Source organism: Urocampus carinirostris, chromosome 3 (genome assembly GCF_059441175.1).
Source record: "Urocampus carinirostris isolate Australia breed hairy pipefish chromosome 3, RoL_Ucar_1.0, whole genome shotgun sequence".
NCBI lineage: Eukaryota > Metazoa > Chordata > Actinopteri > Syngnathiformes > Syngnathidae > Urocampus > Urocampus carinirostris.
The window spans coordinates 26,291,580-26,317,896 of record NC_142351.1 but is presented as its reverse complement, the minus strand read 5'-3'; the positions used below and the strand labels follow the sequence as shown (position 1 = coordinate 26,317,896).

The following is a 26,317-nucleotide window of genomic DNA, read 5'->3' as shown; positions in this document are numbered from 1 at the left end:
CCCCCAGGAAAGGTTTCAAGTCAAGAATCCACCACACACTTACATCCAGAAAATACGAGGCTACTTGGACCCCGGTGTCACCAGAAAGGTTGGGAACGGTCTTAACAACAAATCAACGAATTGGCTACCTAGAGGAGTGCATAAATTAAGGCAATACTTTTTTTCCACTTTGCAGAAGTTCCGCAGGAGGGTGCAAGAGTCGACGAAAGTTTTAAGGGAACTGGAGATATCCTTGAGGACAAACCACATTGGGTAAGGTCCATTATCCTGCCTTACATCTGTCGATTATTGTGTAAAGCTAAAAGAAAGCCTCGCGTTGTTTCTTTCTTTGCTCTGTCTTGTGCCCGGATCTCCCTCCCATTGTTTGAAGTTGCCAAACTCTGCTGCCGCACTTCACAGAGCCTAGCCTCAGAATGCCCAGATGGTAGCCATTGTGTTGCCTCTGCCGCGTCCACTCCCCGGGAAGCTTTGTTGTGTATGCCAGAGGGACAGGAAGACTGGCCACTCAACCTTTGAAACAGCGGAAAAACACACACTCTACTTGGAAGCCTGCACATTTTAGGCAACATCTGAAATAAAATAACAAATCCCCCCAGAAAAAGCTTACTTGGAAGTGTAAATTAAAACAACTTTTCATATTTCTACTGTTGGGACCAATCTAGAAAAAGTCATAACATTTAATGTTAAATAAAATATAATTCAAAGGGATTTTACTGGGTTTTGAAAAACACAGTGGCGGGTTATTTTGACCCAAAGACACCAGGAGGGTTAAGAACTGTACTCACAAAAAAACAAAACAAGCAGAGAACATTCACTTTTCTTTTAAAACCAAAAATTCAGATTCAGATTCAGAAATACTTTATTGTCATTCTAGTACACGTGTAAACAGAACGAAATGTCGATACATCTGACCCGCACAGTTTCCTTGAATGTACAGATATAAATAAAATGTTGTATTGAGTTGGAGTATTGAAGTACTAATAATATACTAAATAATTATGGCTACGTATAGTATTATACAATAGTGCAAAGAGTGCAAGAGTAGCAGCTAACCAGATGTGCAAAATGGGCAGTCAGGTAAACAAGTCACTGTACAGTAACAATAACACTGTAGTACGATAGTGCAGAGGAGAACAGATGTGCAAAGGAGTGGCTAGGTATAAAGAACTCCTAGTAGTGCAAAAACTAGAAAATAGCATCAAAATTGCAAACCTGGTCCCCCCCAAAAAAATCACGATTAGGTAATTTTCCAAATCATATATAAGCAAATCACCCCAAACGGTGTGAAAAGCCGAAAAACAGCAACGCGATTGACCGAAATTGACAATGGTTTAAAAAGTGCACAAAAGTCCAAATTAAAAAAAAAATAGTAAGGTACAGTATAATAGTCAAAATAATGAACTGGCATCCTATGCTCTCAAATGCAGGTGCAGCTTCACTCTGAATGAATGCCTTTATGGTCATTATACAAGTATAACGAAATTTGAGCCCCACCACAAGTGCATGCAAAAATAAAAACAAGAAAATATGTACAATAAAAATAGAATAAAATAAGGTAAGAACATTTGTGCAACAAAAAAACAGTACTGAGCTACTGTCGGCTTGATATAAAGTGTCTGAAGAAGTGCAAATGTGCTGTCATATGGCAGTGCAAAATGATGATTGATTCTGGTTCAGTTTTTTTGTGCAAACTGGAGTTGAGAATGGTGACAGCTCTTGGGATGAAGCTGTCTCCTAGTCCATTTGTTTTGGCTGGTATGGCCCTGTAGCGCCTACCCGAGGGCAGCAACTTGAAAAAATGGAAGCCAGGATGTGTGTAGTCTCTGATGATGTTTTTGGCCCTTCCCAGGCACCGAGAGTTATAGATGGTGGACTGAAATTGTAGGGGGTGGCCGATGATCCTCTGTGCTGTGTTGGTCACCCTCTTTACGATGGGATATTTTACTATTCTTCCAGAATACATTATTAAATTGTGTATTTTTGAAAAATATGACTTCCTTTTCAGCATGAAGAGATGATTTAAGACAAATACAAATTTTAAAGTGTGATTGTGAGATTGGACTGTCTTTACTATATAAGTTGTGTAGCGAGGAACAGTGCCAACTACTGGGAAATTTTGCGTCAGTGCTGAAGCATCCCAGGCACTGAACTATGGCATCAACTTTTCCAGAGCGTAGTTTAACTTAAAGAAGAAAAATAACATTTCAGTGTGTTTCACACAAGTGGATCAAGGTGGGATGGTTTTCAAGGGAACGGGCGTGCTTTTTCATTTTATGGCAGCGTCGGACTCTCATTCCTGACCGTGCCAAGAAAATGCGAACAGTGCTGTATGAAGTGGGGTCAGAGGTGTGCAAGGGGGGAGTTTGTAGACAGGAAACCAATGATCGCGCCCGCCCGCTCACTTGCTTCCCCTCCCTTTTCCCCCTTCACCTCAGAGGCTTTGTTCGTTTCCTCTGTTCTACGCCACCCTCACCTCCCTTTCCCCTTTACTCGCCCGGCTTCCTTCCAACAATCCAGCTTGCTTTCCTGTATCTCAAACTATCATTCTAATAAGAAACATGTACGTCTATTTTAAGAGGTTTTTGAAATCGAAAATCTGAATATTTCAGGCATAGGCTTTTTGCTGTGGCAATTCGTTTTTTATGACATAAAATGAGAGCTTAATTAGATGGAAATCTAGGTCTTGGCTTTTTTATCTATTTGTTTATCAAAAAAGTCATGATAAAAAAGTTTAGTAGACACTCAAAATATGGAGAAAAGACATCAATGGATTTCAAACTTGCAAGCAGAACATGGGAGGACTGTACCAAAAGCCTCAGATAAAAAATTCGAACCTGTTCTCAAAGGTGCTCTCCCAGGCCCCTTCTTTTATTAAATCTCCTAGGTTACATAAAGCAGTCCTATGGGGTGTGGAATTAAAGAACAGTAACATGATTGGATAGAAGTAACAATGATGTAAACAGCGCATAATAATCAAAAATAACAAACAAGAGTGCAAAGTTACAGTCATAACAATGAACAGTGAGCCAAAATAACAAGCAACTGTAATAATTTTAACAGTCAAAATAACGAACATTACTGGGGGCCTCTACAAACTCTGCAAGTGTCCTATGTATTAATAAATTGAAAACATTATTTACTTATCATTCCCCCTTTTGATATCAGCGAAATAAAGCAATTACAAGCAATGTTGATTGTCTGAAAAAGAGAATACAAAACATCAAGTGATTCACTTAACAGGTAGTAAATTACATCAAATGATCATCATTCCACACCTTTGGCAGCGATAACAGAAATCAAACGTTTACTAAATTTCGTAATGAGCCTTTAGCAATGCTGTGGAGGAATTTTGTTTAAGGTCACACAAGAGCACGTCGATTGGATTTGAATCCGAATTTGACCTAGCCGCTCCAGAACCTTGATTTTTTTAAAATCATTCAGAAAACATTTTGAGTGATAAATATGCCTGTGACTGGCTTGCAACCAGTTCAGGGTGTCCCCAGCCCACTGCCGAGCATAAGCAGTCCAGATAATAAATGGATGGATAAATAGGCAAAAAAAACAACAAAAAATACATAAATCAAGAGGGGGCAAATACTTTTTCACTGCATTGTATGTACATACAATTTTTTCAGTGATTTTCTCTCATTTTTACTCATGGTTAAAGTTCTGAATAATGACTTTCTGACCATCTGCTACGCCCTCGCGTCATAGGTGGGTCAGGGAGTTCCTCAACGATGAGAACCGAGGTCTTGACGTCTTGGTGGAGTACCTTTCCTTTGCCCAGTGTGCCGTCATGTAAGTATTTTTTTCCTAAAAGGAACTGAACTGTGTTGGGCTGGTTTGGCTGTAACCTGCTGAGTGGGCACATTACGTCCTTCGGGGCTTACTGAGCTGATTGTGAATCAAAAATGTGCTGGGGGGGTCATGGAATTATTTGAATGTGTCTGTTTACCTCGTTGCATTTTGGCAAGTTCAATGTGGATGCTCTGGATAAGTAATAAAGTTGGCGTAAGTGATGGGACACCTGGTTGCCAACCCAACTGAAAAATTGCGCTTTCCTCCTTTGTGGAGAAGATATTGATTTCTAGGAAGTTTAGGATAGGACACAATCGCTTTTGTAGTTCATTCTCATCAACCCACCACAACCCCGTGTTATCGTTCTCCTTTTTATAACCACATATGGACTTCTTTACCTGGCCATTTTTATAGAATCATGCTAAATTACTACAAGGGCGTATTCGGAAAGGGTTGTGACCTCGATACCACCTTTTTGGATTATTTTAGGAAAACGTCAATAAAGTGATGTCCAAAAAAGTCCTCTTTTATTAGTCAGTATTTTATTGTGGAAATTCACTAGCTTCGATAGTCTTTCATAGTATTGAAGTTGATCTTCTGCTTATGACTAAAGTCTTTCACCTAAAAATAGCAGTTTAAATGTTTTCCAATATTGGGGTCACATTGGAGATGTAATTGGAAAGGTTCTCGAAACATAATTGACTCCATCTTGTGATGACTTCACAATCGGGAGCGGGAAGAATAAAAAATTAACCATAAAAACAGTGGCCAAGCATTTCACACCTAGGCCTTCAGTAGGCTCGATTTCCTACCCTCAATAACTATTTTATGGTTATAAAACATTCATTGCAGCTGCAGCAGTGACACATATAAACAAGCATCAGTATGTGATTACACTCATATAATTACAATTTTATTTAGAAATATAGCCACTTCTTACCCACCAAAATATTTTTTTACTTGCACTCAAAATCAATCTTTTCTTACCTCAAGATTTCAATAACCCTGTCGTACAGATTCCGTGCATTTTAGCTCCATCAATAATTCTTTTCTATTGTTCTCGAAACCAACACTAAAAGTCCAGCCTGTCCTGTCATATTTCTGGCTTAAGTTAGTATTCAATTTCTGAAAAAGAAGACCCTAATGGCCCACCACTGATAAATATAATATTATTTTTATATTTGTATTTATTACTACTGACTATTATGACTAGTTATTGTAATAGTGGGAAAAAAAATCAGTATCCAATGTCCAATATTTCCAAAACTTTTCTTTGAAAATTACATTAAATTAGCAAATGATAACTATAATTATATTTATACGCAAATGTTTTGATTGGACAACAAATAAATGAATGACAAATAAGGACAAAACAGACAAACTCAATCATAAAAATCACTCAATTAATCTATAACGAATGATTGAAATATGTCGTTGTCTTATTAAGATATAATGCCAATTTATTTTATAATGTATTATTTTAATAAAAATCAGTTCAATATCAATTAATCATTGTTTTTTTTACACCTACTCATAAATCAAAGCCCGCCCTTTAAATGATTCCCTTTTAATGTCCGCGGGGAACCAAATTTGGTGTTTGTTTTGGTAAATGGGTGTGAAATAAAATGGGGATCCCTTTCTAATGGCAAATCTAAAGGCTACAGTTCAGAGAATTTTTCCTCATTGTCTTTAAATATTTACCTATTCTTATATTCTTATGTGTGTGAGCATTTCCACGTCGAGTTGATAAACTTTACCAGTGGCCTCGGCCTTTAAATAAAGTATTGCTGCATACACATTTATAGATATTATATTTTATGAAGGGTGGCTTTACAAACTTTTGAACACAAGCCGGCATCTGGAAAACAACATTGTCCTATTGACACTTATTAAATACTGTACTTGGTTGAGCCTCATGTCCCAACATTTCAGCCCACTGATGTTACGTGCAGTTAAAGCTTACTTGAATGAAAAAATTGTATTTGCTGAGCTTGATCCCAAGGCTGCCTAACGCCCCCCCCTGCATCTTGTTTACCTCCCTTGCGCGCCTGTGTTTGCCTGCTTGCGTGCTGCCCAGGTTGGATTTTGAGGGGCTGGAGAACGGGGAGGACAGCTTTGTGGATAAGACCAAAACTTGGAGCAGGTCTATAGAGGATTTGCATCACATGAGCACCCAGCCCTTCTGCAACACGCTGGTGCGCTCGGCCCGGCAGTCCGTCTTGCGGTAAGACTCGCTGATCTAGCTTCTGTCTGCTGATGCTCATTCCTGACTTGCCCCTGCTTGGCTAATGTGCCCTGCAAACTTGGCATGCTGGTGTCTCGTGCTGGTTCTGTCCAGGCTGAAAAAGACCATGTGTGGGCAGTGTTGCATTGCTGAGTAACAGTCAGTCGTTTTAATCCATTCATCCAAATAAAGGTCTGCAGAATAAACAAAAAGGCAATTTAATAAACCAACCAATGTAAAAGATTTTGTGGCATGATATCAGGTGGTATTTAAATTTATGGTTGTCATATTCCCTTTTTTCTAAAATGTTTTCCATTATCAGCCAAGTTATTCTCTTACCCATAACTAATTATTATCAACTGTGGTATTTTATATTGCAAATGTTCTTGCACCATCAGGATGGAACTTTTCAATTTCATTGTGCATTTCACTAGACCTCACTGCCAATCTTTAATAATTATTAATTAAATAAATGATTCTCCCATTATATTCCATTATGTCATATAGCTACTATTACTCTATATTTTAATAGATATTTTCTTTCAATTAAAAAATAATTCCAACAACCTGGACCGTCACATACTGTACATATTAGGTATGTTTTCACTATTTAAAAAGTATTTCCGTTCATATTTCTGTTATATATTTGGATTTATTATTATCATGTATCACATAGTATATTGCATTTGATTATTCATACAACTATCTTATTTTAACCGTTTTTATAAGTATAGTGTTTTAACCGACAAAATTTTTTTATTTTTTTGAAAATTTATAAAAGGAACACAATATTTGCCATCTGCAATATGTAATAGTTATGCCTATTTAAAAAAAAAAAAAAATTATTATTGTTATTAAGTTAAAAATATATGGAAGAAAATACCTTAAGGATGTTAAGAAAACAAATAATTAAAACAGTATAGTTGATTTAATGTGTTTTTTTCATAATTTACCCGAAAAACATCTTTAACATCTTGTGTAGATATTTTAGCATTTATTTTAGTATTTGGTATTAATTATAAATTCAAAATGTAAGAAAATAAAAAGCATACTACTTCTAAAATATTTCAGTTTAGATTTCCGTGGTATATTTTATTAATATTTATGATCATTATGCAGTATTACATTATATTATTTATTTACTTATTTTTGTAATGTTCTTAATGATGTCACTAATGCACAAATGGAGGCAGTTACAGAAATGCCTGACCCTGTTGAGAGTAGCATATAAACCAGGCTTTCCCATCATGCATCACTCATCCAGAAACCATCACAGCATTTAAATTCTGCCGGACTCCATTCTCACTTATGGCTTTCAGCATGCGACACATGCCAAATTCATGTGATAGGCAATCGTAACACTCATAAGGAGCAAGTTGATAACTTTGACGGTGTGTTGCAGTTATGGTTCGGTCTCCAGCAGCAAAACCATCAAGAACTCCCGACTTGTCAGCCAGAAAGATGACGTGCATGTGTGCATCATGTGCTTGAGAGCCATTATGAACTACCAGGTATGAGAAAAGTCTTCAAAGGCTCTCCCATACATTGTAATATATTTGTCAGTACACGTGTGTGCTTCCTGTACTGCGATGTGTATAACGTTTTGGTCTCACCGCACCCTGTTTTCTTTCTCTTTCTCCTCCCGATCCAGTATGGCTTCAATATGGTCATGTCACATGCACATGCGGTCAATGAAATTGCGCTCAGTTTGAACAATAAGAGCTCACGGTAAGAACAAATGACCTGTGTGTACATTATATAATGACTTTTGTCTGCAATAGATGGAAACAAATGTTCACCTCCTCTCAACACTACTGAAATTGTGACCGACAAAAGCTGCCAATCTAAAAGAAAGTATAATTATCATTACATATTCATCATCATCATCAGCTGCACCGCTTATCCTCAGTAGGGTCGCGGGGTGCTGGCCAGCCAATTGCAGGACACACAGGGACAGACAACTCGCTCGCTCATTCACACCTAGGGACAATTTGGACCGGCCAATCCACCTGAAATGCCAAAGCCAGGTGCCTCTCACAAAGACGCTGTAGTTGTATTTCTCTATCTCTCTCTTTCTCTTTCTCTCTCTCTCTCTCTCTCTCTCTCTCTCTCTCTCTCTCTCTCTCTCTCTCTCTCTCTCTCTCTCTCTCTCTTCCTCCCCTTTTATCCCACTCTCTAGCTCCCTCTCTTTTACTCTCTCTGTCTCTTTCTTTGTTCCTCTTTGTCTCTTTCTCTCTCTGTGTCTTTTTATCTTCTTTTGCTCTCTTCAGGTTTTCCTTTTCTCTCTCTTTTCTCTTTCTCTCTCTATCTCTTTTGCTTTCCTCTTTTCTCTTTCTACCCTTTCAATCTTTCTCTTCTATTTTCTATCCTTCTCTCTTTTTCTCTTTCTTTTTCTTTTTGAATATCTTTCTTTCTCTCTCTTCCCCCCTCTCACTGTTTTTCTTTTTATCTCTTGTTTTTCACATTCCCCCTCTCTCTCTCTCTCTCTTTCTCCCTTTCTTTCTTTCCTTGTTCCACACTCTCTTTCCCTCCCTTTCTTTCTCTCATTTATTTATCTTTTTTTTTTCTTCTCATTCTACTAGTCCGGCCCCCGAGAGAATCAATTTTTCTATAGTGTGGCCCCTGAGTTAAACACCCCTGCTATACATCATCATCTCACCAACCTATAATATCAATATTTTACATGATCATATCCTCATATATCCTCGTAATATATATCATCATATAATTTTAATAATAATAATTTCCTTGTATTGTCATTCTGTGTAACAATGTACACAGAACGAAATGTCGATTGCATCTGACCCGATGCAGCCGCAGCCAAGAGAGGGCGCCGCCGACCACTTTTTAAGTCTTAGGAATGACTCGGCCGGGGCGCGAACCCGAACCTCCCAGTCTCAAAGCGGGCGCCTTACCATCTAGGCTACTGAGCTGGTATAGAACTCCTCTTACCGTCTTTTTGGCCTGCTGACTTCTGGCAGATACTACAGGTCCCTTAAAACAAGGGTTAACAGGCTCAGAGCCAGGTTCTTCCCCAGGGACATCACCACCCTAAACAGGCATGCAACAATGTTAAAGATGTACATATTGTTTGTCATATTGAAAATGGGTTTTCATGTATCATTTTGTTACTGTTTAATGTTATTACACTATTTTTTTTTGCACTATAGTCACGATGCACTTATAAGGTCGTCCAGTCTTATAGCACTACCCTAAATTTTTTGCCTATCTACCTCAACGTTCTTTTAATCTTATTTGTCTGGTTTAGGTCTGTATTACGTGTTTACCCCGGAGGGCCATGTCTTATCATGTTGTAGACAATATTTACCATGTTCTTATCAGTGACAATAAAGGCATTTTAGTATATCATATTGTATTATATAATCATAGCCGTAGTGCAGTGGTTAGCACATTGGCCTAACACGTGGTCCCCGGTTCGAGACCGGGTAGAAACTTATGTTGGCCTGGAAAGAGATGGCTGTACTTACCCAAGACCCACCACAAGAAATGATGCCCCTACAACCTTAGTGGTTAAGGGATTCAACCAACCAACTAACCTTGTCTTGCCTATTTGGGCTGTAATCCAGATCGTCACTGGTAGCACACAACAATCTCATCGTAGATAGCTAAAATTGTTGTCGTATTCTACATAGTATGTGTTGCTGTGAGTTAATAGGTGTTAATCTTAAGGGGAATAATTGGCTGAAGTTCACAGTTGATGATACAGGAGCACTTACTGTACTCTTAAAAATAAAGTTACTGTAACTTTACATGAACCTACACAGAATTTTTTTACAGCACCCTTTTTCATTTGTTGCCTGTAGTAGTTTGCATGTGCAAAGTGGTTAAGCCGATGCTGGCGGTAGGGAGTGACGCGCGGTTAGTGGTCTCGAACGATATTTTGGACTTGTTATATTTTTATCACTATTGGTTAAAATGAAAATGGCTATAAAAATATTGATATAAAATAAACAATCAATACATTAATAAAACTTATGTGTATAAGTATAAAAATAGATTTGAAAGTGAATGTAAAAATACATATGTAAATGAGTTGGAATTTCAATAAACATACATTCATGCTGAAGATAACATCAGCATGCTATGTGTTTTTCATTTATAGTAATAACACACACAAATTTATACCTGCAGTCCATAATGAGTTTCCCTGCTTTATAGAGTGAAATTCAGTGCTTCTTTCTGACATGTCTTTCCCCCTTCCACTTACAGAACAAAAGCTTTGGTCCTAGAGCTGCTGGCTGCCGTCTGCCTGGTTCGAGGAGGTCACGAGATCATTCTGTCGGCTTTTGACAACTTCAAAGAGGTGCCCAAAGCCAAATCCGATGCAATTTGAGCTGTCTAATTATTGACTTCAGACCTAAAGTCCACATGGTTATTCTTTCTGGTAATGCAAAAGGGACTTGAAAGGAATAACAATATGTTGTAATGTATTTTTTCTTGATGCACATTTTTTTTCTTAAGTCAGTTTGTTTTCATAGTTTGGCTGGCTTATGTCTGATATTATTAATACGTTATTATATAATTTCACATGTTATTCTCACAGTAAACCGCGAGAGGGCACTCTCGGCCTGTGTTGATAATTTCCACATTGTCTGTAATATATAAAAATAACAGAGAAGAGCTGGACAAAAATGGCACAAAAAATACAAATCAGATTCTGCAGATTATAAACTGCAAATAGTAAAATATGCAGCCGAAAAAGATAATCGAGCAGCAGAAAGAATGTTTGGAGTCAGTGAGAAAGAGACTGGCGAAAAGCAGAGGTGACGATGAGTCTGATGTAAACAACGTGGAGGAGGAAGCGGCGCATTGTCTACCTGCTGAGTTGGGGGAGTTGTTTAAGAGTTACTCCGAGGATGAAGATTTCATGGGATTTAGTGATTTGGAGTAAAACTGGTAGTTTGGTAAGCATGTTCTTTATGCTAGAGTTATCTGAATAACACTTAATATCTTGCGTCATTACTGACATTACCAGGCATCTCAATTATGTCATGTTAGTATCACGCACACTTATTCAGCCTTATTTTTATTTTGAATTGAATGAAAGTTGAGGAACTCAGTGGAGGAAGACATGCTTTGTGGTGATTGATCTCATTAGGACACCAGAATTGTAATAACCTTGAACAATGATCAAGATCAACTTCCTGATAGCAGCTGCGGAACTGCCAACCTGAACTGTCCCCCAGCTCAGCATTCATAGATAGTGGCTGAAAGAGGAACAAGACATTTGATTTGATTTTTAAACTATGGTGTTGTCAAGGTTTTTTGGAGCCAGAAAGAGGTCTCAAACATTGATTCATTTTTGATTTATTATGGTTAAAGTGTCAGAACCAGAACAGACGGAAGACCCAGACGCGTAACAGTTTCACGGGAAGGGGGCAGTCATGCTCGTGAACACAAACAGCAGTGATTTGGCGATCGTTGGGCAGAAGAAGTGAGACAGAGAAGTCAGGCGCGGGAAAACAGTCAGGGTGTCACACCAAGACCCTGTTTTGGCTGTCAATCGCTAAATAATTCTGTGTCCGCAGCTTTAAATCTTAATCAACAGCAGTCAATATTAATAATATTTGCATTAACATATATGCACAAGTGAGACAAACATCAGTATACATAAATGCTTGGAATCTTTTTAACAAGTACAGTGGTCTGAATATTTTACTGTGGCAGGAGGTGACTAATTACAAGGTATATTCTTCCTTATAAAACTGTGACCTTTTAGAACAAATATACACGAAAAAAACAAAGACCTTGTAAAAAGCTGGTCGAAAAATAAATAAGAAGAAAAATTGCGCGTTTTATTCTTTTTGAGTTACCGTTGTTTGTACTTTTCCTTGTGCTTTGTGACACTCGTTACTGGTTGCACTACACAACACAGTAAAATTTAGTGGTCAAATATTACACATTGTCTCTTTAATTTGAATTAAAACAATAAGTCCTTCATTTTTTTTTATAACTATCTTTATTTTGATTATTTTAGTTCCTAAATGTGTAATGAACTGCAGAACAAATATTACTAAAGGGATGAGTAATCCTATGAAATATTTATTTTTCATTTTCAGCTTGTTTGTTGTCAAATAGCAACGCATCACTTTGAAAACACAAATTATTTTGAAAAAACTAACATGGCTTTTTTAGGTTTGCAAGGAGAAGCATCGTTTTGAACGCCTGATGGATTTCTTCCGGAGTGAGGAGGGAAACATTGACTTTATGGTCAGAGCCTTATTTCTTTTTGCACTTCTGTCTTTGCCTTCTTTGATTCTGCTGCGCCTCACAATGTTGTTTTTTCCCGACGTGCAGGTGGCTTGCATGCAATTTATCAACATAGTGGTCCACTCTGTGGAGGACATGAACTTCAGAGTCCATCTGCAGTTTGAATTCACCAAGCTGGGACTGGATGACTATCTTGAGGTAAACATATCAAGTTTATCTTATCTGTTACTCAAAATAAGAAGAGAAGACATCAATTAATTTTAGACTTGCAGGGAGAGCAGGGGAGGACTGTGCAAAAAAACTTGCACAATACTAAATTCCAAATATGTTCTAAAAGCACTCCCCTGAGCCCATTCTTTTTATTAAATCTCAGCAATTGTTTACCAAAAACAGATCGGCCCCAAAGGGTGTGGGAACATATGGCCCCCCGGCAGTATCTGACCTGCCAAGGGTTTTAATCCGCCCCGCGAGACGATACTGAGAAAAGCACGAGAGAAAAATGAGCCGCAGGCAAACAAATAATGACCTGCAGTTTTGAATATGTCCACTGGGTGTCACCAAAGCCATGTATTTGCTGACTGCAGTTTATCTACCAGAAATCATTTGAGGAAACACACATCTTGGTTTTATTTTACCTAAAATAGAAGTCATTGATGTGCTGTTTAAGGCAATACTCATTGATGTAAATCAAGCATTTAAATCATTTGCACTTAAATGAGTGTTTGTGTGCTATTTATTTTGTTTTACAGTTAGCATGAGTTTCCCTGAGCTAAATAAACTGTTGTGGGAATCGGTTTAGTTATTATTGTGCTTTTTTAGAAATGCACAGTTGATAAACACTACAAATATTAGTGTAACAAAGACAAAAAATTGAGGGACGAAAAAGCCCCTCGATAATTGTTTTCTATTTAACTCATACGCCCCTGAATCATAATCGTGATTTAATTGTCAGCCTCCAAAAGATCCAAAGTCCGACAGCTAAGGCTCACTTTTAATGCCATTTATTTAGTAGTCAAACTCACATAAGAGTGTTTTTTACCATTTGGCCCCTGAGCAAAAATGAGTTTTACACTCCTGACGTAAACAGTGCAAAATAGTCTAAATAATGAACAACAGTGAAGTATAAAAGTCCAAATATCTAACTGGCATCTTTCACAATCTCCTTTGCAGGTGTCCAAAATTAAAAACAGTCTAAATGGATCTCAGAGGAGATAACGTGGAGACTCTGTGTCCTGTTCACTGTTACTAATAATGTGATGCCATTTGTTACCCCCAACCCCCTTTTACGCTTTCAGAAAAGTAAACACACTGAGAGTGACAAGCTGTCGGTGCAGATCCAGGCCTACCTGGACAATGTGTTCGACGTGGGTGGTCTACTGGAAGATGCCGAGACCAAGAATGCGGCCCTGGAAAAAGTGGAAGAGCTGGAGGAGCACCTGTCGCACGTAAGCACGGACCCGTAGACCACCAGCAAGGCTCGCCTGGCACATCAGGAGAATTTCAACTCTGTGCACTGCGCACTGTGTCCTACGCTATAATTATAAAGCATGGCGTTCTAGTTTTATATGGCGGTTTTAAGAAATTACGGGGTGTGGAAGGTTTGGAAAATGTGATGCACGTACAGTAACAATCTTGATATTGTTCTGGAGCTGGCTGCTTCCATCTCTGCATCCCACGGAGCCTCGCAGAGTCCATGGAAAAGGTCATGGGCAGCCCTGACATCATTCAAGGATTTTCATAACAAACTCTGCTCTCAGGGATCAGGAATGACGAAGGAGGACCTGTTTGAATTCCAGCGCCGCATGTGCAGCCGTTTCGTAATCAAAATAAAAGCCACGTCACGCTGCTGCCGGTCTCAAATTTCACTTTGATGATGCGCTGAGAGGGAATCATACTGCTAATGCTGCTGATGCTAATATAGAATCGGCATCTTGGCTTTTCTCTCAGGTGACTGAGAAGCTTCTGGAGGTTGAGAATGAAACCATGATGAAGGTTGCTGACTTGGAGAAGGTGCTCTTACAAAAGGATAAAGATCTCCAAGCAATACGGGTAAGCGTGAAGTCAGAAGTGGTGGATCAGTGGTCGGCAACCTTTTCTGTACCGCGGACCATTTAATGTCTGACAATATTCTAGCGGTCCAGCCCAATAATGACATTAGTAGTAATAATAATAGTAATAATAATAATAATAAAAATAAAACCTAAATCCTCTGTGCAATAACTAGACCACTAGGGATGTAGATGACATAGGAAAAGGCATTTGATTTGAACTCATAACACTATTTTTACTCATGGTACTAGAAACAAAAGTTGGATTCGAACATTTCCTCTGTTCTCTAACACAGGGATGTCAAACTCAGTTTGGCTCTGAGGCCACATGGAGAATTTCTGTTTTGAGGCGGACCAGATCAGTTATAATTATTTCAACTCCAAATCTTTAGCTTTGTTTCTCAACATTATGCTTTATCATTCAGCCTACATTAGTAGGCTACCCTACATATTCTTATCACGGATGACAAGGGATTTTCTCAAAACACAACAGATTAACTCACAAATAATGGGGTAACATGTTCATGTTTGGCATTGAATGTGTTAGCGTGTTTATTTTAACAGTTGAGTGAATGCAGTTTTGCACCTGAACCAACTCACCATGCTTAACAAACTCAAAACTTTCCGACCATACACAGCATTTGGATTGCATTTAATGTAAAATATCATAACTTTTGATAGAAATAACCCAGAGACTTGCGCCTGCTCGTTGACATACTCTAAAATTTAAGGTGGGCCTGATTCAATTATTAACGGGCCGGATCCGACGTGCGGGCTATATGTTTGACATACCTGCTCTAACAGAAAACAGAAAAAACAAAAAGTTTTCCTGGAAGATGTAAATAAACGCAAAGAAGCCAGTGAAAAAACCCAATGGTTTATCTGACTTTGAAGGATATTAAATAAATACATTGTAAATTGTATTTTGGCATTGTGTTTATAGTATGCTGTCATTGATTTTAATCATAGCCAATGGTATTTCAATGCTTAGGATGCAGTGATTTCACTACTGTGATCCGAGTTCGATTCCTGTTGCATACGACATTGTGCAATTGTGGTCAGTGATATTTTTCGACTGATCTGTCATTACTCAAACACCGTAGATACTACCATAATATATTTTGTATAACCAAACCAAACTTCTTGTTTGGATTAAAAAAATATGCAATTCATCTGAATAAATGAGGTTCAAGCAAAAAAAAAGTTTTTTTTTCTTTCTGTGCGGCCCGATACCAACTACCCACGGTCCGGTACCGGCCCGCGGCTCGGTGGTTGCAGACCACTGCCGTAGATCATTTTCAAACGAGGTCGCCAGGAAGCAGGATGTTTTCTCAGCTTTTCCATCACCCTCCTGAGCTCTAATTTGCCCCCCTGTGGCCGCGCAGGAGACGTACGAGTCGACAAACACGCAGGTCAACACCCTGAGGCGTGTGCTGAAAGAAAAGGACGCCGCCTTCCAGAGACACTTCAATATTGAGAGGCGGCTTCTGGAGCTAGAGCAGCAAGGCAGCATCCGATTGCACAAGAAGCCTGATGGAGACATCGCCATAGAGACGCTCGCTGTCGGGGGGGCGGGCGTGCTGGCCGAAGGCGTCGGCTTCACTCAGGCTCATTTCGGGACGCTAAATTTGGCTTCAGCACCTTGCACATCGCAAGCAGAGTTGCTCGATCCCAGCTTGCCACCGGCCAGTGAAGCTCCACCACCGCCGCCTCCTCCCCCACCCCCACCTCCTCCACTCCCTTGTTCTGCAAGTGAGCATCCTGAAGCATGCATATTTTTTTTTTCAAATATACAAGATTGTGGGCTTTTAGTTGCTTTTTAATTTTTGTAAAATACATTTACTTCTCACACCAAAACGCATTTAAACTGGTTTTCACAAGCAAAAAAAAAAAAGATAAAGATAAGTGTTTTTATTATCAGAGTTTTGTTCCTTTAAAATATTTTTATATTTTGCTATATTTTTTGCTTGTAAAATTATGATAAAAATAATGATCATTAAAATACTAGTAACACCAAAAATGTTTTTTATTCTCTTACTATATGTTTATCTTTTGAAAAAGAAAATGAATAAACAATTGTTTTTACATACGTGATATTGATAAGATTAAGGATTGGTAGACATCTAAAACAAGGAAAGTCATCTTTAATGAATGTTGAGCTTGCAAGGAAAACAGGGAGAGAGCCTAATCTGAGATAAGAGATTACGACCTCAGACAACCAGTGTTAGCTATAGTTACCGGTACTCACTACTTCTTCCAAAAAGTAACTGAGTTAATAACTGAATTATTCCATATTCCGTAGCAAGTTTAATTGTAGAGATGGGAATCACCACTATTTTTTGAGAACCATCTTTTTTGGCGCGGCTCATTAAAAAGAACATTATGCACGGAATAAGTTAAAAAGTGGGAAAAATAAAGAAGGAGGTGAGTAAAAAGAAAAAGAAGAAAATAATAAACTTTACATTTTTCAATAAACACATTAACACTATAAAATTATGATAAATAATAAAAATATGCATAAATCTACAAAAAAGATAAAATACAAAACAATGTTAATCTTAATTTCAACCACATAGAATCTCTGGGAAAAAAAATTCATATTGACCAGTCACACGAAAAAACAGGCGTCTCGAAGGGAAAAAGCTGTTGATCGGTGGGGAGCCGGCTCCCTTCGTTCACTTCCAAGGGGCCGTTTCGTTTGCAAAGTCATTGACTTGAAAAGCGCTATATAAATGCAGATCATTTCATTTCAAACGACATTAGTCGGTTGCCGCTCAGGCGCCTTTTCTTTCGGCGCATTAGTAAATACTAATCGCTGTCCAACTATGTGGTAGTCGCTATTTTGAATGGTAACATGATTGGAAAAGAAGTGATGTGACTTAGAGCAGAGCGTAAAACCGGGCCGCTGAAAACGGCTTCAGGTGGGCCAAGGGGGTTACGCCACCATTGGCGTTCTGAAGCCGAAGTAACGCACCACTTTTGACAGTCAGTCATGGTAACGGCGTTGTAACGGCTGAAAAACTAATCAGTTCCATTACACCGTTATGTAATGGCGTTATTTGTAATGGCATTATTTGTAATGCCGTTATCTATAATGGCGTTGTTTCCAAGACTGTAGATAACAGATTACAACCTGTTCTGAAGGCCCTCGCCTGAGCCCTTCCTTTTTATTAAATCTCCTAGGTTAAAAAGAATATCCACCCTAAAGGGTTTGTAATAAATGTATTCGGTTTTTGATATTTTACACCTGCAAAGGAGATTTCGTAGGACACCAGTTCGTTATTTCGACAATTGTTCTTCTAGATTATTCTATTCTCTATTCTTCTATTCTCGCTGTTGATTGTTTTTTTTATGTTATTTTGTTTATTACAACCGTGTTTCTGTTCTCTGATCCCACACCTTTTAGGGTGGATCTGATTTTGTTAACTAGGAACTTTAAGAAAAGAAAGAGTGTGTCACAAGCCAGAAATGGAGACAGGACCAAGTAGCGTTCGTTTACACAGTTTTATTGATAAAGAGGGAAAGCAGTGCTTGCTTCCACGATCCGATGATCGACGGACACGGGTAGCAGGTGGCTGCAACGCGGAAGTGGCACTTCCATGTCGAGCGCGGATAATCGTAGGCGGCAGGGATACTGGTCACTAGCTGGGACGGGAGCAAGGGCGGTATCGAGTTCAGAAAAGAGGTCGGCAACGGGTGTCAGGCAAGAAACAGAGCAAAACAGGTCAGTGGTCAGGATGGCAGATCAGGGCAGAAACGGGTCCAGAAACAGGTCAGCAACAGGTATCAGGCAGGAGAAAACAGGGCAGGAAAATGTCGGAAGGTATGAGCTTGCCTAGCTGGGAGCATAGGTTCGCAAACGGTCTGATGGCTTCCTCTTGGAAGCCGGGGGTTTAAAAAGAGTCTCTTAACCAATCAGTGCTCAGGGCTGTTGGCGCCAATTGGGCGATCACAGGTGCCCTGAATCAGCAATCATGACAGAGTGCAGGTGAGGGCCTTTAGAACAAGTTGGACTTTCTTACCTGAAGTCTTCTCTCCCACCTTGAGAATTCAAAATCCATTGATGTCTTCTCTCCTTATTATGAGTGTCCGCTAAAGTTTAAATGATTAGTGTAAAAATCAAATAACAGATAGTCACAATGAGATAAACAGTTCATAATAGTCAAGGCAACTAACAATATCGCATAAAAAAGTCATACTTTGACTGGCATCCTATGCAAGCTCCTTTGCAGGTGCCCAACTTTAAATACAGACTAAAGTTATCAGATATAATAATTTCTGCTGTTCTTGTTCTTGTTACTTCTATTACCGTTATTATTATTATTACACTTTTTACTATTATTATTATCATTACTATTATTAATGTTATCATTATATTTTTTACTCTTACATTTAATATTGTAACTAGTACTGTATATCTAGCTTTTCATTTTAAGTTTTTTGTTTTACCGTAGTTGAACCTGCTTTTCTAGTTAGAGAGCAGTTATTATTATTTAAACTAAATTGTAAAAAATATTTACCGTAAATAATTATTATTAAAGAGTATTTGTTGTAGTAGTCGTTTTAAAAGTAGTACTAGCTTATATTTTTGTTCATTTTAAGTATTTTTATAAAGCCAAAAAACAATGCTTAAAATGTAAATTATTTTTAGCAAAATTAGATTGATACTTGTTAGCATTTGTGCTCATTTAATGACTTATTTTACATTTTTTTTCACTTACGTTTTCAAAAAATACAAATGTTCATTTAAGTTTATTTTAATTTTACTAAAATATTGAAAACTGAATCATGAAATAATAATGAAAAAAATATTTTAGTTTAGTACTTCAAATAATTCTGATTAGATTTGTTAAAAAAGAAAAATACATTTGTAAATTCGGATAAATGATTTGCTACTGCAATAAGAACATTTTACTCTGAATAATGATTATTTCAAATTTGTTATGCCGTTTTTCTATCTGGACATTTTGCAGTGTCATCATTTGCATTATTTCCTACAGGCTTTAGTGCACCTATTCCTCCTCCTGCTCCTCCTCTTGCACCTCCTCTGCCAGAAGCTTCTCCTTCAGTTATACTCAGCTTGGGTCTCTCAGGTAATGATTTTTCGTACGCTTTTCCCCCTTCAACTAATGGAGCCAAGCTTAATTGTTGTATTCCCTGCAGCCATTAGAATCAAGAAACCCATCAAGACAAAATTCCGCCTTCCTGTTTTTAACTGGACCGCCCTCAAGCCCAATCAGATCAACGGCACTGTCTTTAACGAAATTGATGATGAACGAGTGCTCGAGGTACACATTTTCAGAGATTCATAAACCTCAATAGTGGAGTTAAATTTGTATATGTGCCTGCTTGCAGGAACTGGATCTGGAACGGTTTGAGGAGCTTTTCAAAACGCGTGCCCAGGGTCCGATTGTGGATGTGTCATGTACAAAAAGTAAAGTGTCTCAGAAGATGGTAAACAAAGTTACACTGCTGGACCCCAACCGCTCCAAGAACTTAGCCATCACGCTCAGGAAAGCCAATAAGACCACAGAGGAGATCTGCAAAGCAATAGAGAAGTATACCACTATTTTATTTTTCAATGTTAATGCAGCTGAATTGCACTTTGCAGTTTGCTACCTAGCCAACTAACTTTTTTTTACATTCTAAAAAAGATACTTCAGGGTTTGGACTCTAACATGTAATACGTTTTGTAACATCAAATTTTCCTTGTCTAACCAAAAGTATGTGATTAAAAAGTGATCAAGGTTTGTAACCAGTTATCAGTATTAAATGCAAAATATAAAACTTTTTTTTTGTGATTTCGATAAATGTGGTAAGACCAATACCATTACAAGTACTTGAGTTGTCACCCATTCCAATACAGATAGAAGTACCATTAGTATCTGAAACAATTTTAAGGAAATACTCGTAATAAAAATACCAATTCATCCCAATATTACAGTTTTCCTTGACTGGAATCAAAAGTCACTTTTCCATTTTTTACATTTCCTAAGCCTGTATTTTAAATAGCTACAAAATGGCAACTGATACTTGCATTCCATTCCCTTAAAAGGGCTCGTTATAGCTCATTACTAGATTAATACTAATAGTCAAGTCAAGTCATGTTTATTTGTGATGCCCTTAATCACAAGAAGTCTCAAAGGGCTGTATAGACTACTCTAGAGACTACTATTACACCATCTCCTGAGGGCAAGGAAAAACTCAAAAACCTCAACTTGAGGAAAATGAAGAAACCTTGAGAAGGGACAGCACATGAGCTAATACCCCTTTCGGGAGGACCAGGCTGCAATGGATGTTTCATTAACAACTAATAAAAATTGAAAAATAATAAAATCATTCACGCATAATATACAATAAAAAATGAAATAAAAAGGATGACCAAGTATGCAATGGATGTAGCATTTACAAACAATATACATACATTGTCAAGATGAAATATATTGTAGGTCATTCATATGCTATAGAATAGAAGTGTGTTTTAAGCCTAGATTTAAACACATCGAATGAGGATGCAGATCAAATCTCAGAGGGCACAGCATTCCACAGCACCGGGCCCCAAATGGAGAACACTCTAAAACCGATGGATTTCTTCTCCGCTCTTGGGATTACTAGTAGACCAGCATTTTCAGAGGGAAGGCTCTGAGCAGGAACATAGGGTGAAGTTAAATCTGAAAGATATGATGGGGCAAGTCCCTGCATAATTTCATTTACATTAAACAACTCCGTGAAAGGTTTGGGAACCCTGGGCTATGTCACAAATATGGATACCTAAAAAAGGCTAGCATTGGCCCTTATACAAGGTGTTGAATGTTATCGTAACATGTAGAATTATTTATCACAAAATGATGAGGAAAAAAAAACTGTTTTTCTCCTACTTTCCTAGATTTGACTTGAAGGCCTTACCAGTAGACTTTGTGGAGTGCCTGATGCGCTTCCTGCCGACGGAAGCGGAGGTCAAAGTGCTCCGGCAGTACGAGCGTGAGAGGCGGCCGCTGGACCAGTTGGCCGAGGAGGACCGATTCATGCTCCTCTTCAGCAAGATCGAGAGGCTGACGCAAAGGATGAACATTATCACCTTTGTGGGCAACTTTGCCGACAACGTTGGCATGCTAACGCCGCAACTCAACGCTATCATCGCCGCCTCCGGCTCCGTCAAGTCTTCGCCCAAGTTGAAAAGAATGCTTGAGGTCGGTTACCTGGTGCTTTTGATTATTATCTTGGCAAAAGTGAAGCTGTTTTAACTCTGACTGATTCACATTAACACTACTCTCACTCCGGCCACCACCTTTTTGACCTGTTGCCCTATGCTAGGCAATGCAGGACCCTTAAAACAAAGACTAACAAGCTCAGAGAGAGTTTCTTCCCCAAGGCCATCACCACCATAAACAAGCATGATAGACTGTGAAAGATATATGTATTGCCGGTGATATTGAAAAGGGGTATTCATATCTTTTTTTTTTTCCGTTGTATTTGGGAATTTTGTTGCTGCTAAATGTCATTGCAATAGTTTTCACTAGTATTACAAAAGAAATTTGCACTTTAAAGTTGGGCTAGTATCCAAGCACTATCTTGTAAATGTTTTTGCCTATTTATCCTGATATACTTTTATCTTAATTTTTTCTTTTAAGTCTTTATTACGTGTTTATCCTGGAGTTGAATATCATATCTCGTTAAAACAATGTTTATTATGTTGTTATCAATTATAATAAAGACAATTGAATTCAAAAGGCATTTACAAGGAAGTGCTTGAATGAAAGACTGTCAGACAACAAGGTGATCCAAAAGAATAAAAACTGCTTGGAGACCAAAAATGGAAATGACACTAGAAAGTTCATTCTATCAGTAAAATATTATGAAAAATAAATGGATCCTAACATCCACACTAAATGTCTCACACTCCCTTTGCGTAGTACATACAGTATTTATATATTTTTGGGGCGCCTAGCTTTTAATGGAAAGGAGAGTGAATAGTGACAAGAAAATGGGAGCTGAAGAGAACTGACTATCTTGATAATACGGATACACTCACATGTTTGTCAAAGCAAAATCCTAAGAATGGTAAATTAAACTCTCAACGCACATCATGTAGAACTGGGGTCACAAACTTTTTTGAAGCTGGAAGCTACTTTTTGTTACTGACTGTCGCAAAGGGCTACCGTTTTGATATATGTTTCTATAACAACAACTTATGTTATTACTATGTTGTTACTATGTTATTACTGAATTGTAATTACGAAAAGTTAAGTCATCCACTGAAAATATTTTGTCAGTTAGTTATCAAATTTACAAGAAAATCGCAGTGGCCCATCTCTTTTGAGCTATTTACAGAAGTCTTTATCACGTGTTTTATCTTGTGTATCCTGGAAGGCCATTTCCAATCTTCTTGCAAACAATTCTCACTACATTGTTATCAAGACAATAAAAACAATTCCAACCTATTTCAGATTATTTTAGCCTTGGGCAACTACATGAATAGCAGCAAGAGAGGTTGTGTTTACGGCTTCAAATTGCAAAGTCTGGATCTGGTGAGTAACACTGAGTTTTTTGGGCACGTGTGCCCATCAGTCAACTTCCCAAGCAGTTTCCTGAGCTGATTCTTTTGTTTTTTTGCGCAGCTGCTGGACACCAAATCCACAGACAGGAAAATGACGCTGCTGCACTACATTGCGCTCATTGTAAAAGAAAAATATGCCGAGCTGGCTAACTTCTACAATGAGCTGCACTTTGTGGAGAAAGCCGCAGCGGGTGAGTACAGACTAACACTCCTGTTGCTTTTTGTAAGGCAGCGGGTCTGCAGAGATCATTTTGTTCATTCATGAAAGAATAAAATTACACAAAACCCTTGCAGAAAATAGCCTGCTGCCCCACTGACAGACATGGCATTTTATTTAAGTTTTTTTTCTAATTATATTCAAGGATGAATTAGGCCCCTTAAGAAGCTAATTATTCTTGCATTTGCCCTATCAGGCTTTTTAGCTCATTTTGAGATTTTTTTTTATATTTTACTAGAAAAATAAGTGAAAAATATAGTACAACGAGAAAAACTAGTCAAAAACATGGATACAAAGATAATATCATTCCTTTCTCCCAGTGGAACTTTGTTTGCTGTATTATCCAATAGCAATCAAATCAGACAACTGTTTCAATGAAAATCGTCCTTCTCTCGTGGATAAAGAAAACATTTACCGTTGAAGAAGCTAATATTCATAGAATGTGGAGAACTTTCAATCCAACAATAATTAGTCAACTATTAAAGTAGTGCAACTGCAAAAAAAAAACCTGTTTTGCTAATTTTAGATTTTACCCTTAGAATGAAAGAATAATCCCTTTTGCTGAAAAAAAATATAGTAAAGTAAGATTAATGTACTATACCCTTTACCTTGAAAAACAGAAGAATACTTAAAAGGTTCTCTGCACTATACATGTTTCTATTTATAGTATAGAAAAACAGTTTGACATTCTAACTAATTTTATTTTCAATTAATCATTTTTGGATTGAACATTTTCCAAATTTTGGGGAATTAATGTAGGGTGCTACTTTTCTCGTGATTGACTTTTCTTCCCACAAAAATGAAATACTTGAAAAAAGACTTGGATAAATAGAGTTAATAGTTATTATTTGCATGTGTAACTATTTTTATAACCAATTGATTACACTTGAATGGATTATTTTCCGTTCAATTATTATTTTTTTCAATTGAATCTGTTTTTAGCTTCCAATATAGTAAAAACATATAAGAGCAAAATTATCTTTTGATTAATCAAAACTTTGATGTGTTCTACAATCAATTCATCACTTTATGGATGATGTTTTCTCCAAAAAAACCTCTAAAACGACGAGCATGTCAAACTCAGTTTGACTTGGGGGCCCCATCCAGACTTTCTGTTCTTAGGTGGGCCGCAGTTTCCAATACAGTAAGGAAAATATTAGAGAAACTTATCTTTCAGTAAATCAAAACTTTAATGTGTTCTATGATCAATTCATAACTTTCGGGTGATATTTTCTCCAAAAGACCTTTAGAAACCTTTAAGACAGGCGTTTAAAACTCAGTTTGTAGCCTACCCTACAAATTATAAGTACGGATGATAAGGGATATTTTCTAAGCAGAACACATTTTTCAGAAAAAATGGAGAAAAAAATGACTTTCATGCTTGGCAATGAATGTGTTAACAATTCATCTATTTTATCCGTTGCGTAAATGCAGCTATACTTCTGAACCAACTTACTAAAAACGTCCCAAACATAAACGTACTTAAGTGGGAGGTATGAATGAAATATGCTTGTCTCAATTGTCACACTGCTTTGAAATAAATGAATACAAATATTTAAAATAAGAGTTTTAGCAGTGAATGGGCAATAACATCAGATCAAATTACTTGGCTGGGCTATACTGAAGCTAAGAAAATACTTCACAATATTGTCTTTAACATGATACCAGACTCAAACTCTCGTACACTTCTACTGCCCTCTACCGGTGGGAAGGAGCATTTGATTTGTATTTATTTTAAAAATTGCAACTTTTGATAGTAATGAGCGAGAGACTTGCTTTTTTTGACATACCTGTACTCAGACACAGCCTGATTCAGCCAGCAGGCCGTATGTTTGACATGCCTGCTCTAAGCAAAAGAAATACTATTTTTTGATAGGTAGATGGTCCTAAACCAAAAACAATTGCCTGTCATAACCTTTTTAGTATGTGGACCTCATGGGCTAACTGATTTTATTGACCGTGCACAAAGTGTCGCTGGAAAACGTTCTGCTGGATGTGCGAGAGCTGGGAAAAGGCATGGAGCTGATCCGGAGAGAATGCAGCCTCCATGACCACTCTGTCCTGAAGGGCTTCGTACAGACCAACGACACCCAGCTAGAGAAGCTGCAGAAGGATGCCAAGACGGCAGAGGTGGGTTACTACGCCCCCGCTTGAACAAGAACAGACCGAAGAATGTCGTGATGTTTGTACTTATATGTCACTGCTTGCATTTTCATCCTAATTCTAGGAAGCTTTCAATAATGTGGTGAACTACTTTGGAGAGAGCGCCAAGACCACTCCCCCATCAGTCTTCTTCCCCGTTTTTGTGCGCTTCATCAAAGCCTACAAGGTGACAGCACACACAAGTAGCATACATCTCAACACTCACGTTTCCACAATGCAGATTTGAAGGACGTTTCCCTACATAGACAGACAGATGCGGTCGATTTTGTTCGCCTCTGTGCCTCCGGACGTGGCGCGAGGTCTTGGGCCCCAATAACAGGAAAGGCCAGCTGGGTCTGACTGTGGGGCCACAGCTGCACTGTTAGGACGACTTCTTCCTTCTTGTGGGCTCCGCCCCAAAGTCCGTGTGCAGCCCAGTCATGCTGCAGACTTCCTCAGATTGTTTGCACTTACGATTTATGCCATCGGCTTACGGAAATGCACACCATAAGGACTTGTGTGTTCATGATAAAACAAAAGTCGCACTGTGCTTTCTCATATTACGTTTTGAGGAAGATCTTAAATTGATATTCTGTATTATTTAACAATAACAATATTGATTTATTGATTTGAATAATAAGAAGACATACATCAATTTTCATTTCAATACTTTTAGGTCGAGGAATGTGATTATTTCTCATACCATTAGGCTCACCTAGAGGGAACTGACATGATTGTCTGTCATCTTGCGGCGAGGGTAACCCCCAAAAACCTCGTAAAAGGCTGGATGAAAAAAATAGAGGAAAAATTGTGTTGTGTGGTCACTTCTCCGTAGTTTGTAATCTTACTTTTTGTTTGTAGCACTCGGTTTTGCTACTCAATACAGAGACATCTAGAGGTCAGATGTTAAACAGCTCCCCTTCTAGCACTGAACACAATTAGGAAGAAATATATACATAGCTTGCTTGATTATTTCCAGAAGGTGAAGAGCACATAGGGTTAATTTTAGTAATGTCTATAAATATTTAGGTTAGGGTTTGAGTTAGACGTTAAGCATTTAATTGATATATTATTGTTAATATTTTTACTATTATCTTGCA

The 26,317-nt window shown here is 38.0% G+C and overlaps 1 protein-coding gene across 6 annotated transcripts in view; it reads left to right on the top strand.

The window, feature by feature from the left end:
• fmnl3 (formin-like 3) overlaps nt 1-26,317 on the top strand; it is a 66,468-nt gene that overhangs the window by 30,673 nt on the left and 9,478 nt on the right. For 3 of the 6 annotated variants that reach the window (XM_088331254.1, XM_088331253.1, XM_088331252.1), the window contains exons 3-21: nt 8-252; nt 3,715-3,798; nt 5,876-6,022; nt 7,425-7,533; nt 7,674-7,750; nt 10,253-10,346; nt 12,179-12,253; nt 12,341-12,451; nt 13,549-13,698; nt 14,201-14,302; nt 15,687-16,053; nt 19,302-19,394; nt 19,465-19,589; nt 19,657-19,859; nt 21,188-21,491; nt 22,749-22,829; nt 22,920-23,049; nt 25,045-25,205; nt 25,303-25,404. In XM_088331254.1, coding sequence (XP_088187380.1) covers nt 8-252; nt 3,715-3,798; nt 5,876-6,022; nt 7,425-7,533; nt 7,674-7,750; nt 10,253-10,346; nt 12,179-12,253; nt 12,341-12,451; nt 13,549-13,698; nt 14,201-14,302; nt 15,687-16,053; nt 19,302-19,394; nt 19,465-19,589; nt 19,657-19,859; nt 21,188-21,491; nt 22,749-22,829; nt 22,920-23,049; nt 25,045-25,205; nt 25,303-25,404 — 2,760 coding nt within the window. The remainder of the gene's footprint in view (nt 1-7; nt 253-3,714; nt 3,799-5,875; nt 6,023-7,424; nt 7,534-7,673; nt 7,751-10,252; nt 10,347-12,178; nt 12,254-12,340; nt 12,452-13,548; nt 13,699-14,200; nt 14,303-15,686; nt 16,054-19,301; nt 19,395-19,464; nt 19,590-19,656; nt 19,860-21,187; nt 21,492-22,748; nt 22,830-22,919; nt 23,050-25,044; nt 25,206-25,302; nt 25,405-26,317) is intronic. The other 3 variants (XM_088331257.1, XM_088331255.1, XM_088331258.1) reach the window with 2 other exon arrangements.